At 44.3% G+C, this 18,438-nt stretch overlaps 1 protein-coding gene across 2 annotated transcripts in view; it reads right to left on the bottom strand.

Moving 5' to 3' along the window:
- The window catches only part of LOC117525005 (high affinity cGMP-specific 3',5'-cyclic phosphodiesterase 9A-like), a 145,008-nt gene extending 126,868 nt beyond the window's left edge, over positions 1 to 18,140 (bottom strand). Inside the window, exon 1 of one of the 2 annotated variants that reach the window (XM_034186824.1) lies at positions 17,737 to 18,140. In XM_034186824.1, coding sequence (XP_034042715.1) covers positions 17,737 to 17,799 — 63 coding nt within the window. In that variant the 5' untranslated portion in view covers positions 17,800 to 18,140. The remainder of the gene's footprint in view (positions 1 to 17,736) is intronic. The other variant, XM_034186825.1, reaches the window with a different exon arrangement.
- Between the last annotated feature and the right edge of the window lie 298 nt (positions 18,141 to 18,438).

Here is an 18,438-nt window from a genome sequence, read left to right as displayed (position 1 = left end):
TGTTGTATATCAAAGTGACCAATCATGAAGTTTTTGAAGAGTATAAAAAAAAACTTTCTGCTTGCATGTGAATTCACTTTCATGCTCTTTTCACTGACTGAAGTAGCCAGTACACCAGTCTGTGCGCATACACACACACACACACACACACACACATACATACGAGGTCTATTAGAAAAGTATCCGACCTTATTATTTTTTCAAAAACCATATGGATTTGAATCACGTGTGATTACATCAGACATGCTTGAACCCTCGTGGGCATGCGAGAGTTTTTTCACGCCTGTCGGTTACGTCATTCGCCTGTGGGCAGTCTTTGAGTGAGGAGTCGTCCACCCGCTTGTCGATTTTTTTCATTGTTTAGGAATGGCTCAGAGACTGTTGCTTTGTTTGATAAAATTTTTTTCAAAACTGTAAGGCACAACTGAGTGGACACCATTCAATAAATTCAGCTGGTTTTCGGTAAAAATTTTAACGGCTGATGAGAGATTTTGGTCTGGTAGTGTCGCTTTAAGGACAGTCCACGGCGCCTGACGGCGATCTGCGCTTCGAGGCGGCAGCGTCTCGCCGTTTCAAGTTGAAAACTTCCACATTTCAGGCTCTGTTGACGCAGTAAGTCGTCAGAGAACAGAGAACTTTCAGAAGAAGTCGGCATGAGGAGTTTATTCGGACATTCCATTGTTAACGGTCATTTTGTAATGAAAGAACGTGCGGGCAGAGTCGCATGTCGGGCTGGACCCGACCGCGGGGGGTCGCGGCAGGAAAAACACCTCCGTTGGAAATCTTAACGGGCAAGTTGGAACATGCCCAAGCTGTTAAACAATTTCTCAGTTACTCACTTGTTGAAAGCCATTAAAAGCCGCCTGAATTCTACAAATGGTTTTCAACACGAAGGTGTTTTTCCTGTCGCGGCGCACAAAGATTTGCCGAGTCGTCACGGAAACGACTCGGCGAATTTGCGCGTACGTCTTTCATTAAAAAAATGTCCTTAAACAGTGGAATGTCCGCATAAATTCCTCATGCCGGCCTCTTCTGAATCTTCTCTGTTCTCTCACGATGTCCTGGGTGAATTAAGCCTTAAATTAGGATGTTTTCAGCTCGAAACAGGCCGACGACAGCGCCTGGAAGCGCTGCAGGACGTCCCGCTCCGTGGGAAGTCCTTACACCGACAGAAACACCCCATAATCTCTCATCAGCCGTTAAACTTTTCACAGAAAACCAGCTTAATTTCTCGAATAGTGTCCACTCGGATATTCCTCACAGGTCCAGAAAAAATTTTGATAAAGCAACGCGCGCCGTCTCGAGCAGCGTGTGAAACAAAGGAATTCAGCCGAGAGGGCGGGACCACATCTCACTCAAGGCCTGCCCACAGGGAAATGACGTCACCGACACGCGTGAAAAAACTCACGCATGCGCACGAGGGTTCAAGCATGATTGGTGTAATCGCATGTCATTCAAATCCATATAGTTAAAAAAAATAATAAAAGGGTCGGTTTATTATCTAAGAGACCTCGTATATATACATACATACATATATATACATACATACATATATATGTGTGTGTGTGTGTTTGTTCACAGATTCACTGTTTGCTGACCTTTTTAAATCTCCTCTAAAAATACAATATACATCCATAATACCATGAAAGGCACACCACACTCTTCAGCAGAAGAAAGTTTTTCAGATATTAACAGATACATTTTAGCTTTGTGATAATGTGTTGTTATAAACAGACATCAGCGCAGACTGCAGACAGTACCATTGGAAGAAAGCGCTGTGTCATGGCCCTTAGTCCAATGTCACTTGTAAACGGCAGTGACCTGGTGTATAATTGTTTCTAACACTATGACACACGACTTTAGACTGCTATTTTGATGAATCTGGCCCAATTTCCTTATTTTTAGAAATCGGGGCCCGGTTTCATAAACCAGTCTAATCTTTTAGTGTACTAAACTTACTTAATCGAATAAGATTAGTCCCCCAACATTAGCTGCCTAATCTCCATTTCACATCGACGGCCAATCTATAAGTTTAGTTGTCCAACGTTAGTTGCCGATTTTCAAAGATATAAGCAGCCTCGCAAGTGTCATTGCCAAGAAACTTTGGCTCCTCGAACAAACTGAAATTGACCTTTGTCACCATTTTTGTTCTTTTTATTCCAAGACATTCAATAAAAGAAAGTCCAAATTATACCTTTTTGGAATCTTTATGATCAGACAAATATTGTGGTATACTTTTCAATATGATTGGAACACCTGTAAATTTTGACCCCTGTGTAATTCTTCACTGACCCCTACTTGGCCGCCTATTGAAAAATCAAGTGGACAGTCTGCTTTTTAAAAAGTAATACACCACCACACGTGTATTTGTGCAACATTTGGTGCGTGCACCACCATTTGAAATATTGTTTCAGTTATCTGCTGCATTATGGCAGTTCTTCTTCTACACCTCAATCAAGCCTTTTTGTGCACACAATGCTGCCCTTTATCACGCAATGTGAGTTGCATTTTGAACTGATGCCCTGTATGTTCCCGTCCGATCAGACGAAGATAGCATACTTGATCTCCCATTTGTCGGGCCGGGCTGCGGCGTGGGCTACTGCGGAGTGGAGCCGTCAGTCGCCATCTTGCTCCTCCCTTCAAGCTTTCACCGCGGCGCTCGAGCAGATATTCCAGCACACACCGCCGGGACGCGAGGCGGCACGCTCCCTACTGAGGCTCAAGCAGGGCACTCGCCGAGTGGCGGATTACGCTGTGGACTTCCGCATCCTGCCCACCAAGAGCGAGTGGAATCCAGCTGCACTTCAGGATGTGTTCTTCCAGGGACTGTCTGCCGAGATTCGTGATAAGCTGATCGCCGCCGAATTACCCGAGGAGTTGGACGAGTTGATCGCACTGGCAATCCGGATCGACCGACGTTTGGCGTAACGATCTCGCCGCGAGCCGCCTCGTCTGCCCCGGCGCGCCTTCGCCTCGCACCCGAATCCCACCACGGATCTTCACTCCAACGTCAAACGGCCTGGGACTAACGAGCCGACGCAGCACGGCCGCATGCATCTGTCGCAGGAGGAACGACAGCGGAGACGTGACGAGGGACTGTGTTTCTATTGCGGTAAATCAGGTCATTTGAATGCTTGTTGTCCAGTCAGGGGTGCTTCTGCAAGACCTCAGGCCTTAGTACAGGTGAGTCACAGCTCTATTTTTTCTTCTAATTCGCAGAACAATATTCCTGCTCAATTGCAATCTGATCACAATTCAGAAATGGTGCATGCCCTCATAGATTCTGGGTCTGATGCCAATTTAATACTACTCTCCCTCGCCAAGTCCTTGCATCTTAAATTGTTTTCCATCTCACGACCTCTGGCAGTCAGGGCGGTGGACGGACATGAGCTTGGGAGAATCACTCATCGCACTCAGTCCGTCCGACTAATTATCAATGAGAACCATGTGGAAACAATCAGTTTTTTAGTGCTGGATAAAATGACTCACTCCATCATTCTGGGGCATCCCTGGCTGCAACAGCACAGTCCCAATTTCGATTGGGCTAAGGGTACGATAACTGGATGGGGGTCTTCGTGCCCCGGAAAATGTTTAATCAGCCATAAGCTAATGCCTACGCTCGTTCAGACAGACCTGGCCGGGGTCCCGCCTTGTTATCATGACCTTGCAACAGTGTTTAGTAAATCTAACGCTAAATCACTCCCACCTCATCGTATGTACAATTGCGCCATTGACTTGTTGCCTGGGGCCAGTCCTCCTCGAGGGAAATTATACTTGCTGTCCACCCCTGAACGTACCGCCATGCAGGCATATATACAGGAATCGTTGGACGCAGGATTAATACAGCCCTCATTGTCCCCTGCAGGGGCAGGATTTTTCTTTGTGGAGAAAAAGGATAAGACGCTTCGGCCTTGCATAGATTATCGAGGGTTAAATGACATAACTGTGAAGAACCGTTATCCCTGACCGTTGATGTCGTCCGCTTTTGAATCATTGGAGGGGGCTAAAGTATTCACCAAATTAGATCTCCATAATGCTTATCATTTGGTCAGGATTAAAGAGGGGGACGAATGGAAGACGGCGTTTAACACCCCCTCCGGTCACTACGAGTACTTGGTGATACCATTTGGGCTTACTAAAGCGCCGGCTGTTTTCCAGAACCTAGTTAACGATGTACTACGGGAGTTCTTGAATAAGTTCGTGTTCGTATATCTGGATGATATACTGATTTTCTCCCCTGACCTAGAAACGCACACCCGGCATGTACGGACCGTGTTACAAACCCTTTTAAGGAACGGATTGTATGTCAAAGCCGAGAAATGTGAATTCCATAAGCCTACTGTATCCTTTCTGGGTTTTGTTATTTCGGAGGGCAAGATTCAGATGGATCCTGAAAAGGTGGCTGCAGTACGTGATTGGGCGGTGCCCAGTTGCCGTAAAGAAGTTCAGAGGTTTTTGGGATTTGCAAATTTCTATCGCAAGTTCATCCGAAATTTCAGTTCGGTCGCTGCGCCACTTCATAATGTAACGTCATCGCTACGTGTGTTCAAGTGGACACCGGAATGTGACGAGGCCTTTAAAATCCTAAAGCAACGGTTCACTACCGCCCCAGTGCTACTCCTTCCTGACCCCGCACGGCAGTTCGTTGTTGAGGTTGATGCATCCGATGTAGGCCTGGGAGCAATTCTGTCTCAGATGTGTCCCACAGACAAACGATTACATCCGTGTACCTTTCTTTCCCGTAAGTTGTCTGCCGCAGAATGTAATTATTGCATCGGCGATCGGGAGCTGCTTGCGGTCAAGGTGGCCTTGGAGGAGTGGCGACACTGGCTTGAAGGGGCACAGATACCATTCTTAGTCTACACTGATCATAAGAATTTGTCTTATTTACGTTCCGCAAAGCAATTAAACGCTCGCCAGGCTCGCTGGGCAACATTTTTCAGCCGATTCAACTTCGTGATCACTTACCGGCCCGGGTCAAAGAATGGTAAACCTGACGCCTTGTCCAGACAGTTTGATGACCCCAATGCTCCAACAGATCCCGGTAATATTTTGCCATCCACATGCTTTGTTTCTGCGATCACTTGGGACATTGAATCACGCATAAAGGCCTCACTTGAGAATGAAACCATACCTACCAAATGTCCTGCCGATCGATTGTTTGTTCCGGTTCCTCTTAGGGGGGCAGTTATCGAGTGGGGCCATAGCAGTCGCTTTTCCTGCCATCCAGGTATTAAAAAGACTATGTTTATTCTCCAACAGCGGTTCTGGTGGCCTTGTATGAGTAGGGATGTTACTGAATTTGTTAATGCTTGTCAGGCTTGTGCCATGCACAAGTCCTCCACTCGTCCTCCTTCTGGGTCATTACTGCCTCCGTCAATTCCTAGACAGCCCTGGACTCATATCTCCCTGGACTTTGTTACTGGACTACCCCCTTCAAGGGGACACACAGTAATTCTCACTGTTGTTGATAGGTTTTCCAAAATGTGTCATTTTATGCCTTTGCCGAAATTGCCTTCTGCCAAGGAGTTAGCAGAACTAATGCTCCATCATGTTTTTCGTCTCCATGGGTTTCCACAGGACATAGTCTCCGACCGGGGTCCACAGTTCATCTCGGGATTTTGGAGGGAATTCTGCCGTCTCCTAGGGGCCACCTCCAGTCTCACTTCCGGGTACCATCCGCAGGCAAACGGTCAGTCAGAACGGTGTAATCAGGAATTGGAGAAAGGTTTGCGTATTTTGTGCTCACAACATCCATCCACTTGGTCCTTACAATTGTCATGGATTGAATTAGCACATAACAGTTTACCGTCAGTTTCTTCTGGGTATTCGCCTTTTCACGTGGTTTTCGGTCATCAACCTTCTTTGTTTACCCCCGCTGATCTGCAATCTCCGGTTCCGTCTGCCCTCAGTTTGATCGTTCGGTGCCAACGGACCTGGGAGTGGGCTCGGCGGGCGCTCGTCTGTTCTTCGGCTCTTTATAAAGCGGCTGCCGATTGCAGGCAGACGGACGCTCCGGCCTATACTGTTGGTCAGAAGGTGTGGTTGTCGACGCGTCACCTCCCGCTCTGTGGGGTTCCTTGTAAATTAGCGCCCAGGTTCGTTGGTCCCTTCCCCATAACTAAAGTCATCAATCCTGTTTCGGTTCGTCTTCGGTTATCTGCTGCCATGCGCATCCACCCCACGTTTCATGTTAGCCAGGTTAAGCCTTATCGGTCCAGTCCGCTGTGCCCTCCGGCCGTTCCCCCTCCTCTCACCCGGTGGGTGGACAGGGGTCCGGTTTTTAACGGTTCGCCGGTTGCTTGCTTCACGCCGCCGGGGTCACGGTCTCCAGTATTTGGTGGACTGGGAGGGTTACGGTCCCGAGGAGCAGTCCTGGGTTCCCTCCCGTTTTGTGTTGGACCCCGGTCTCATTCGTGCCTTTCATGCGGCTCATCCTGAGGCTCCTGGGCCGTCTGGGGTTGGCCCTTGGGGGGGGGGTACTGTCAGGCTTTGGGTCCTGTTTGCTGGTTTTGGTTTGCTTATATTGTTTTGTCTCTTGCTGGGGGGTTTTTCCTGTCTGGATCTATCTGTCGCTTTCTCTGTTGTCTGTGTTTTCTGGTTGTGGGTGTGTCCTTCTCCCTGGCCACTCCTTCTTTCTGGGGCGTTCCACACACCTGCTCTCAATCTGTACCTCATCACCTGGGTGTACATAAGCTCCTTTGTTTGCCTCATTTCTTTGCCAGATTGTTGCGCCTTGTGCCTACTCTCCAGCTATGTATTGTATTCTTGTCCTGCCTGCTTCACGTGTGTTACGACTACCTGCCTGTATCCTCGACCACGCCTACTGCCTGATGTTTCTATTTGTATCACTCTTGTTGGACTGCCTTTCCGTGTACCAAACCTCGTTTACTGTTTCAGTAAACTGCTGTGTCTTACAGAGCTTGTTGTCAGAGTCCTGCATTTGCGTCCAGCCTATTCCGCCCTTCAGACCTGTCAATTTTGCTTGACTGTTTTCTGTGTGTGTTAGTTCTCTTGTTGGTCTTGTTCCTGCTTGGGCTTCCTCTGTCTCTTTCTTCTCTGTCTCTTGGTGCTTGGTGGTGGACGTTTCAGTCTGTCTGGCCACACCCTTGTTCTGGTGCTTTCCACACACCTATTCCTAATCTGTAGCTCATCACCTGGCTGTATATGAGCTCCACTGGTTGCACTTGTCTCTCACCAGATTGTTGCGCGTTGTGCCTTTTCTCTAGCTCTGTTCTCGTTTTCTCGTCCTGCCAGCCTCATTGTGTTTTTTGATCACCTGCCTGTTTGTTTGACCACACCTTTGCCTGATGATTTTTGTACTGTTGCTTCTCTTGGACTGCCTTACCGTGTACTGGCCCCAGCTACAGAGTTTTGTGGTTGAGTCGTGCATTTGCATCCAGCCGTTCCTGTCCACCACACCTGATATGTCAAAGTAAAGGATATGGAAGTGTGCGTGGAATCACCTTTACATTATTTGAAACACGTCGATTTAGTTATAAGTATGCAAATAGAGCATAAATGAGCCTATATTCTTACACTAATTCTTCACACTGTCATGTGGAATGAGTGTCTCAGGGAAATGTGTCTCCACGTTTGAGCAGTTTAGGTGCTCAGTGTCTTACACAGCCATAACTGAGGCTCAAACCCACCAATTAGTTTATTTAGTTATAAACATCTCAAAGTTTAGAACAGTTTCAGTAGGATAAGCTTGTACAATTGTGCCATGTTATATCCAGCAAACACTTGAAATTCAAATAACTGTACAAATGATGTATGGAAAGACGGTGAACTCTGCGGGTATATCAGCGCGTGGGCATGAGGAATATGAATTAGCATAAATAACGTTCCAATAATACTATATTAGGCTATACACGTCACCCTACATGGCAGACGTGTTCATTACGCAAACCAACATCGAACACAACCAAGAGAAAGTTTATAACTTCTAACACTGACACACTGACTACGTTTACATGCCATTAATATTCGGGTTAAGGTCAATATTCCGGTTTCTGAATCATTAGGAATAACCCGTTTACATGCTTAAGCAGACAGAGTTACTCCTGTATACATGGTCATTGGTATCATTTGGAATATCCCCATCTAAACAGCGACGCACGTCTTCCACCGGTGCTTGATTTGGTCTGGCGTTCGTGCAAATCCTGCTTCGTGTAAAACCCTTCACTACACACTTTTCTCTCCTGCAGGCTACCTCCGCATCAAAACAGCGAGAGTAGTCTCTGGACCTATTACCAGATTTGATTTGGCGCAGCTCCACACAGCAGAGAGGGGGCAGTGTGAGTGGCCCGCTGCGGCGCTTACTGAGCCCACAGACACGTTAAGCGCATCGGAGGCAGTGAGAGCAATCGTGGTGATATGCCGACCGGTAAGGACGCAGAACACAATGCACTGTTTATGTCTGCTTCCGTGGTGTCCAGTGGGTTGCACGCGCCGCATACAAGTAGTTGCCGTACTCAAAAGACCAAGATTCCTTGCAGATAGGACACGCGCAGAACACAAAATAATGTTCCTTTCTATGGGGATATCCTGATGTGCGTTTATATGACCTGATATTCCGGTTAGAAAAGGAGTACCCAGGGGTCTTATTCGGGTTTTTAAAAACTGGAATGAGCATATTCAGTTTTTTGCGGGTGTTTACATGGCCGTGCGCAACCGGGTTATTGCTAATATTCCGGTTATGAAAGGGTTATTGGCTGCATGTAAACAGTCATTGTTATGAGAGATCCATACAAAAAGGTCTGTAATTTTGACCAGCGTAAAGCCAGGACATGAGAATAAACGAGTGCCGTTAATTCCGTGTCACCAGAGAGTTGGACCGCCACAAAACTAAAGAAGAAATAGTTTGACAAGATGATGAGTTAAAAAAAAGTCTTACTACATCAAGGCAATCCATAACTAGAAATAGAGGGGGTTATGGGTAGTTAGTCTCCATCACGATGATGAAAGAAATAATACGTGTCATAACTGGTCAGCAGTGTGAGACATTCATCTGGATTCTTTGCTGTTACATGATAGCATGAAGGGTTGATGTCTGTGGTCTGGCGGGAGTTGATCAGAACCTTTCTCCTCCACATGGGACAGATCAGACTACAGCCTGTGTGCCCCAGTGCTCCTCTGGGTACCAAACTCTCTTCATGGAGGGGTTAATGTCTCTAACACCAGCCTGACGCTCCACTTGGTGACTGCGGCTTACATGTACGGAGTGCTCAGAGTCAGCTTTGTGGTTCTTGCAAATTTCCCTAATGTGGGACTAATAAAGGAATTAGAGGTGTGCAAGATATATCATCTCTAATAATATCATGATTGTTGTTTTAACCCTCAAGCGACCGAGTGGGGCCATTTATGACCCCGGGCGTATATTTTTGTGCACTATTTTTCTAATTTTAATTGTTTCCTACCATGAATTTGTCAATCTATTTGTCCTGCATTTGTTCACAGAATTTTGCAAGGATCAGTCGATCCATGTAGTAACTATAATCCAAAATTTTATGGGATCACTTATGACTCCAGGGAGATCTATGAGATTTTCAACATTATAGCTTCAGATGGTACTGTAATTTGCCAACTCTAATGATTATATTTTACTGTATACGTAGACGCACTTATTTTCCCTTTCATATGGCTAGCATACTGGTACAGTTTTGTTTTACGCTTTTTACTCTTTTAATTCATTTATTAGTAATTTAGTAATAACTTTACCTAAATTCTGGGTCTTTTAGTGAAGTTTAGGGCTAGTGGCCGGTGATCACCTTCGTATTTCTCTGTTATTCTTGTTGTTTAATGCTGGCAAATTATACAGTATTTTTTGTCTTTCTGATGCCTGATTCTGTTTTTTTCTCTGTTTAAGGTGCAGCTCCATCCAGAGATGGGAGTTGTATTCGTGTTGGCGATCCTCCTGTCCTGTGCACCAACAGCATTTCTTGTATATTCGTCCGTGAATTGTTCTGTGAATTGTTCTGTAATTTGTGTCTGTAGCATGGCCCAAGGAGAGGGTCACCCCTTTGAGTCTGGTCTGCTTGAGGTTTCTTCCTCAGAGGGAGTTTTTCCTTACCACTGTTGCTTTGGGGGTTGGTAAGGTTAGACCTTACCTATGTGAAGCGCTTTGAGGCAACTCTGTTGTGATTTGGCGCTATATAAGCAGAGAAGCCTGGCCAACAGACATTTGCTGTTTCCCAGTTGTGAATCTCGCGGTCCGTGACTCACATAAGAGGTTAGTTTCAGCAGAGTTCTGGTGTCAGAAGCTCAGCACTCAGTGTAAAAAAAACCTCATGAAGTATGGACAATAAGACAACATCGGGGCACAGCAGAAGGCCATCACAGGTGCTACACCTTCTCTACTAACCCTCTCAACTTAAGAGAACGTGTCATCATCATAACTGCCCATGAACTCGCTGGATCAATGCCATCCACATCCTTGCTTTGCCATTGTTTACATGCACTGAGATGGTGGAACTCTGCTAGCGCCACGGTGCATTACGGGAAGCACAGGGGTCCGCCAGGGGGATTATGGGAAACATTAAAGTGCTGAACAGAACAGCATGATTTACAGCTGCACAAGCATTGAGACTGATTCTTGATGCCCAGAGTGAGGGTGAAAAGGATGATGGACAAATATATTAGAGAGTGAAATAAACATGAAGAACTCTAAAACAATAATTTACATAGAAGTATTCCAATATAAAGTCAGTGGGATCATAAATAACCTGACTTTGTCATATTAGCCTCCAGAATCAGCAGAGAAGTATCGGTAGGCCAGAAGATCTGTGGCCTCAGCAGTGGCTGAGGCAAAAACTATGGGAGTATGGGAGGAGTTTGGAGAGGCCATGGAGAACAACTGTCCATCAGCCTCAAAGCAGTTCTGACAAACTCTCAGGCGACTCAGGAAAGGGAGGCAGTTTTTAGCCCAGCAAGGCAAGAGTGCTGCTAAACTGGACTGAGGATATCATCAGGTGGTGGAAGGAACACTTTGAGGATCTCCTCAACCCTACTGACATGCCTTTCATTGAGAAGGCAGGGATGGAGGACTCAGGTGGATCTGGTGCCATCGCCCTTGGCAGAAGTCAACGAGATAGTCAAAAAAACTCCTCAGCAGCAAGCTGCCAGGGTGGTTGAGATCCATCATGAGATGCTGAAGTCTCTGCATGTTGTTGGGCTGTCATGGCTGATAAACCTATACTATGTTGAATGCAAGTCAGGGACAGTATCTCTGGATTGGTAAACTGGGGTGGTGGTCCTCATCTTAAAAAAATAAAATAAAATGGGGCCAAGAGTGTTTTCCAATTACAGAGGAATCACACTTAACCTCCCTGAGAAAGCCTATACCAGGCTACGAGGGGAGGTGGCGGTCTCGTGGTTAAGCGTTGGGCTTGAGACCAGAGGATCCTTGGTTCAAATCCCAGCCTCACCAGAAAATCACCAAGGGCCCTTGGGCAAGGTCCTTAATCCCCTATTTGCTCCCGGTGTGTAGTGAGTACCTTGTATGGCAGCACCCTCACATCAAGGTGAATGTGAGGCATTATTTGTAAAGCGCTTTGAGCATCTGATGGCAGATGGAAAAGAGCTATATAAATGCAGTTCATTTACTAGACCAGACTTGGACCATTAGTCAAGATTCAGGAGGAGCCATGAGAGTTCTCTCCTGGTCATGGAATGGTAGACCAGCTCTTTACCCCCATAAGGATATTAGAAGAGTCTTGGGAGTATGACCAACCAGTCTACATGTGTTTTTGGCCTTTTAAAAGGCGTATGACCAGGTCCCTCAAGGTGTCTTATGGGGGGTGCTGCATGTGTATGGGGTACTGGAACTGCTGTAAGGTGCAAGATGGTTTCTATGTGACCAAAGTAGGAGTTGTGTCTGCATTCCAACAGACCTGTTTCTGGTGGGTGTTGGACTCTGCCAATCCTGTTCGTGATGCTCATGGACAGGATTTCAAGGCACAGTTGGGGACCAGAGGGTGTCCAGTTTGGTGACCTCAGAGTTGCATCTCTACTTTTTCCAGATGATATGGTTCTGTTGGCTTCATCAGGCAGTGACCTCCAATGTGCACTGAACAGGTTTGAGGCTGAGTGTGAAGCACATGGGACGAGATAAGCACCTCCAAATCTGAGACCATGGTCCTCTATCAGAAAACGGTGAACTGTCCCCTCTGGGTCAGGAGAGAGTTACTACCCCAAGTGGAGGAGTTTAAGTATCTCAGGGTCTTGTTCACAAGTGGGTGTAAATTGGATCATGAGATTGACAGGCAGACTGGGGCGGCGTCTGATGTTTTATGGACGCTGTACCGGACCATCATGAAGAACAAAGAGCTGAGCCACAAGGTGAGGCTCTCAATTTACCTGTCAATTTACGCTCCAATCCTCACCTATGGTCATGAACTTTGAACGATGACCAAGACAATAAGGATGCAGACACAAGTGGCAGAAATTCAATTCCTCTGTCGGGTATCTGGCCTTACACTCCTGAACAGGCTGAGAAGCTCAACTGTCCAGGACTGAGTCAGAGTAGAGCCACTACTTCTTCACATCAAAAGGAGCCGGCTAAGGTGGTTCAGCCATTTCTGATGATGCCCCCTGGGTGTCTCCCTCGAAATGTCTTCCAGGCATGTCCAACTGGGAGGAAGCCCTCAGGATGAACCAGGACACGCTGGAGGGATTATATTACACCTCAGGATCCCCCGGGAACAGTTACAGGACTTGGCAGAAGATAGGGAAATGTAGATGAGCTGCTTGATCTGCTGCCTCTGCAACCCAAACCCAGATAAGCGGTCAAAAATGAATGAATGAACTTCAGAAAATATGGGTTTGGCTGAATTACATTATTCCCACAGCTGGTTTGGGCCAATCATAAATTTTGTTCATACCTACAAATAACTCAGAATACAAGAAAATTAGTGACTGTAGAAAGTTCTCAGTTCTTGCATGAATCCCGGTGATAGTTTGTCATCTGTACTGAAACTGCAGTATAACAACTTTCTGCAAATGACAGTAAGACCATCACGAAATGACTGAACTAATTTGCATACATTTGGATTAACTGCAGCTGATCTGCTTTTATCATGCTCCATATTTCCTACTACCATAAACAGTATTAGCAAGACTTGTAAAACCTGTAATTTCCAAAACAAGAGAGAGATTCTTTAGAATAAAGAAATGTCCGAAAGCCCTCAACATGTACATACACTGTATATTCTATGGAATAAAATGTCATAAAAGTAAACTTGCCCACCACCAAAATGCAAGTGCAACACTTCTTGAATCCACACAGGAATGTAAGATTTGTTCCATGTAGATTTGTGTTTGTTGTAAACGAGTGGGCTGGAGGTTTTACAAGGTCATCGTCTGAGTGGCTCTTCAACTTTGTAGCTCTTTGGCAGAACACACTAATTTCTTTAAAGCTACAAGCTCAGATGTCTGTAAAACCACAGATTCATGTCTGCGTCTGAAGTCACACCACAAAACGGGAAAAAAAAGACAGCCTATCTCCCAGATAATGACGACAACATATGATTACCGTGGTTTGTCCTTTTATGAGCACTATTTTTAGCACATATGGTGCTTGATATGATTACAAAGCCTGACGTACGGAGATGACATTTCGACTAAAGACCATACCAGAGCGCGTGTGCACGTTTGAAGCCATTTGTTATAAATCTTCCTCAGATTTTAACAAAAACAAAGCAGATGTGATAAATTACAAGACTCATGCAGGTTTGTTTTGAATCACTGAAAGAAAATTTTAATGCAACAATGAAAGGGCTGCGAAAAACACAATCACATTGGAAAATATTTGGTAGAAAGAGTTTATAACAAAAAAAAATAAACACTAATATCCATGTAGCTCAGTGCAAGTCCAAACTATGTTTCTGAACTATATTTTAACTTCATTTTAAAACGATGAAATACTCATGCTTACATATTAAATGTTAATTACATCCATGTTTCTATGCTCATGGTGAATTTAGAGCATATTTATATTTCATGGTATGGCACAAACATTCCTTTTGTCTGTGTGGTGCACAAACAAGTGATCTGACTTCATGATACGTTACTGCTTGTTTGATCTATTTCAAAATTATGACAGATTTATGGTGTCGTGTGTCTCTGGGACTCAACATCACATCTATTAGCTTGGCAGCACAGTGGCACAAGTGGTTAGCATACTTGTCTCCAGTGATGGGCACAGTTTCGCTAATCTGCTAACTGCTAATTAGCAAAGCTAACATTTTTGTTAGCAGATTAGCGTTTCAGCTAACTTTGAAAACCATCAGCAGACCAATTAGCTTCTGCTAAATTGAGTTCCGCTAACTTTCAGTCCACTAACATTTTTTTGCTGATAAAGTGAGTAAATTTTAACAGCCAAAAAAACATTTGTAAACACTAAAATCATACATGTTAGTTCCTGTTTATGAATGCAGAGAGCTAGCTAACACTTCTGGTTCACAGGTCAAAGCACACAAGCACTGCTAAGAAGACAAGAAGTTACACTGTGGACAAAAACGGTACGGAAGCAGCTCAAGTCAGATTTTTTTGTTTATTTATTTTTCGTGCATTTGTTTTGTGTTTGTGAATGCAATACGGTGAGACGTAGCTTCATTAACAGCTTACAAATATATAATTAGGGATAAATTGTGACTTATAACACTGCAATTTACTGCTTCTGATAAAGATGATGACAGTGTTTGGGGTTTTATTTTTTATTTATTTTTCATGTGTTTGTGATCTCCTTTGAATTTACCCAGCAGCCCCTGCGGTGCTTAAACTCAAAACTGGCTTATCAGTAGCCGACAGCGTACAGAGTCAATACTAAAAGATAGCAGTTAGCAGTAACTTCCGCTAAATTTTTTAGCAGTTTATCCGTTTCGCTTTATAAAAGTTAACTTTTCAGTTAGCAGTTTAATGGTTATCAAAGCTAACTTTTCAGTTAGCTGTGCCCACCACTGCTCATCTCAAACAACAAAGGTCCTTGGTTTGAGACCATTTGTGTTTCATTCTGCATCTACATCTGGATTTGCTTTACGAAGGGAATCTGGTGAAAAAAGCAAATCAACATGTGGATCTGCTGTGGCGCCCGGTCTAACAGTAGCAGCCCAAAGAAATAACTGGCCAATGCAGTCAGTGAGATTTGCATAGTGTTATTATTTGAATGTCTATAGGTCCAGACCCATGAAAGCTCCCATCCAGCTCCATGTTTGCACCATTTCTGGCTCCTACTTTTGCAGTGTCTGTTTATAAACATAGGTTGTGGTACTAATACCAGTTAAGGTTAGTGTCAGGTTTACGATTAGGGCAGGCCTGATCCTATTACGTAGCAGCTCACTGGCAGCTCCATTGTTCGATACTGGAACAAAGCATCCAACAACCAGACGTGCAAGGAGAGTAGCCAACATGTGGTAGAGATCCGGACCTGTATTGGGCCCATTGCTTATGCACAACTAAAAGTACTGAGAAAAAAAAATAGTCAGTGTGTTACACATCCAGGTGCAAACCTCCATTCAATTTCTATACCAGCTTATTCCAATTAAAGGTCACAGGGGGAGGCTATCGCAACAGTCTCTGGCTGAGAAAATGGGTGATCCAAGTTAATTCTCTGAACTCTGAGTCCAGTTAACCCTGAGTAAGGCACGTGCACAAAGAGATAAAAAGTCCACATCAAAGGAACACGGATAACTAAATTCACCATGGAAACAGGTGGAGAATAAATAGGGCTAAACCTTGCTATTTTGCCTCAGCGGAGTTCAAAATCAGAATGAATGTGTTTGCAGAATGCGAGTATACGTTTATACACTGCAGCAACAAAAGAACGGGAGCTGACGTGCCAGAAACATGTTGACTGAGGCAATGAGCAAGTATTAATTAAAAAAAAAAAACACGGAAGGTTTTATCTCAAGTGTTCCACTTAGTCAACATGCATGCAGACAGACACCTAATTCACTAAATGAAGTAATAGTATAAACTGTAAGACACAGAGCACACAAATCCAATAAGTCAGAAAATAAATAAATAAATAAATAAATATCAAGTAAATGCAGATGCAGAATTAAAATGTTTGTTGGGGGGGAAACTCATCCCGGAACCTGCCTACCCCGATCAAATCTTCACATCAGCATCTCTTATTGTGCCGTTATAGTCATCTATATGACAACTTCATTCAGCCCCCCTTGACATCTGAATCCACTGCCTGTGACATGTCCACGATGTGTCATGGGCAAGATGATGTTATTTGAACATACATACAACACTAGTAAGTAAGTCCCTTCGGCTGCTCCCTTGTTTTCACACAGAGTCGCCGCAGCAAATCCAAGATGGATCTGCATGTTAATTTGGCACAAGTTTTACGCAGGATGCCCTTCTTGACATAATTCCACATTACATGGAGAAATGGGCAGGGGTGGGGTTTGAACCAGAAATTTGTATCAGTGTAGGAGTCTTCTGCACTGAAACCAAGCGCACTAAGCACTTGGCCACCACCCCTGCTGAACATACATACAACCCTAAAGAGCAGAAATTAGGAAAATATTTATGTACTCCAATAGTTATCAAAAAATACTGCATACATTTTAATCATTTTTTTCTGGTACTTCATCAGTAATATATGTTGCCTTATTAATGTACAATCTGAAATAATTAAGCCAAAAAAGGGAGTAAAAATTTAACGTGCGTATTCTCTTGCTAGATTCCACTACCAACCCACCCACATTTCAAACAAAGTTGCTCCGCTCAACTACCAAGTCGCCCCACAGAGTAGCTTAACAATGAAAATGATGTAAGGACTATAAATTACAGAAAATTACACAATCTTTGTGCAGCACAAGATTAATTATCATCATTCATGTTAGATATCTGAAGTCTTTCCAAATTGCACAAAACTGTGGACCTGTCTAAATGTGAACATTTAAAAAAGAAAAACACTGCGTTGTGTTACAGAGCTTTTTATCACCACGCCCCAGCTCTGTGGAATGATCTGCCTGCGCTAATACGACAGTCAGACTCTGTGGCCAGGTTGAAGACACATCTGTTCTCCCTGTTTTATCATTAGTATTTTATATGATTTATTGTGTTTAATCTTATTTCATTTTATTCTGCTTTTAAATGTTTGTGAAACGCCTTGAGGCGATTACTCGTGATTTGGCGCTATATAAATTAATAAATTATTATTATTATTATATTGTAAAATAGGAGTCACATTACTTAAAAAAGCAAGAAAAATAATAATAATAATAATAATAACGTGGTAGCAGGGTGATTGGCAGATGAATGTTGGGGGGGGGGGCATGACAGAACGCCCCCTTGCTTCATGCTCTGGATACGGCCCTGTTACATAGATGGCACAGAAGCAAAGTGCAGTGGAACCAAATCCGACAGGGTTTGAAGTGTTTTGGAAACCTTCCGTAGATCACACGGGTGCATCACACACACTTTACGCCGCTATTTTCTCATTCGCCGCGACACACGTGTTTTATTTATGCACCTTGATCTCAGGTTCTGCGCGTGCGCACTAAAGAAAAGAGACCCTAAATAATAAAAGAAACACATACAAATTTAAAAAGTGAAATTATGACCAAAACGATATTACTTATCAACAGTGGTTAACATGTAGTTACCACCGGTAGTGTTGGAAGTCGGTATTTTTTGTGTAAACGGGATTCGCTGAAACAGGAGATTCTACTTTTTCTGGTGTTTACGTTTGTGTGTGCGCTTCAGTGTGTTCCATACCTTCTGGATCCTGCCGTCCACGTCCAGGTAAATGACCCGGTAAGAGGAGGAAGCGGCGCCCATTGTCTCCTCTCCTCCGGTGTGGCGCGTGCGCTCGGTTCCGGCCGCCGTTAACCGAACACACAACTTACAAAAGTTGCGCGTCAGAGGTCCGACAACATGCCGCCGCTGCCTGTCTGTCAAACCCACTCAGATAAACTCTGTTTTTGTGTGTAACTCCGGCCGCACAGCGCTCTTCCACTTCGCTACATATCCGCTTTTTCTTAAAGCCCGTCCACGCGCGTCCCCGCCTCCCGCACTACAGACCTGCGCGCGCAGGTTAAAAGAACAACAACAAACAGCCAAAAGGTCACATATGTGGTCAATAATGTCAGAAAATCATTTACAGCCTCATTTTTGTGCGTGCTGCAGAACAAAACACGTCCAGCTCCAGCATCTCGCTTTGTCCAATCAAAAACAAGAGTGAGTGACGTCACGATCTCGCTAATGAAATGAAAGAATGTTACATATTTTGAACAGTCCAATTCTGACATTTAATTTCTTCTGAATATATTTATTTATTATGTATATAATTTCTTCTGAATGTACTTATTTATTTATTTACAGGAAGGAGAGGAACATTAGTGGAACATGTATTTATATTTTCAAACTTTTTTTTGCTTGTTTTTTTAATTTATTTTCACTTTTGATGCTCTGTGTGTT

Source organism: Thalassophryne amazonica, chromosome 14, assembly GCF_902500255.1.
Source record: "Thalassophryne amazonica chromosome 14, fThaAma1.1, whole genome shotgun sequence".
NCBI lineage: Eukaryota > Metazoa > Chordata > Actinopteri > Batrachoidiformes > Batrachoididae > Thalassophryne > Thalassophryne amazonica.
Note: the sequence above shows the minus strand (reverse complement) of the source record. Positions and strands in the feature narration are given on the sequence as shown.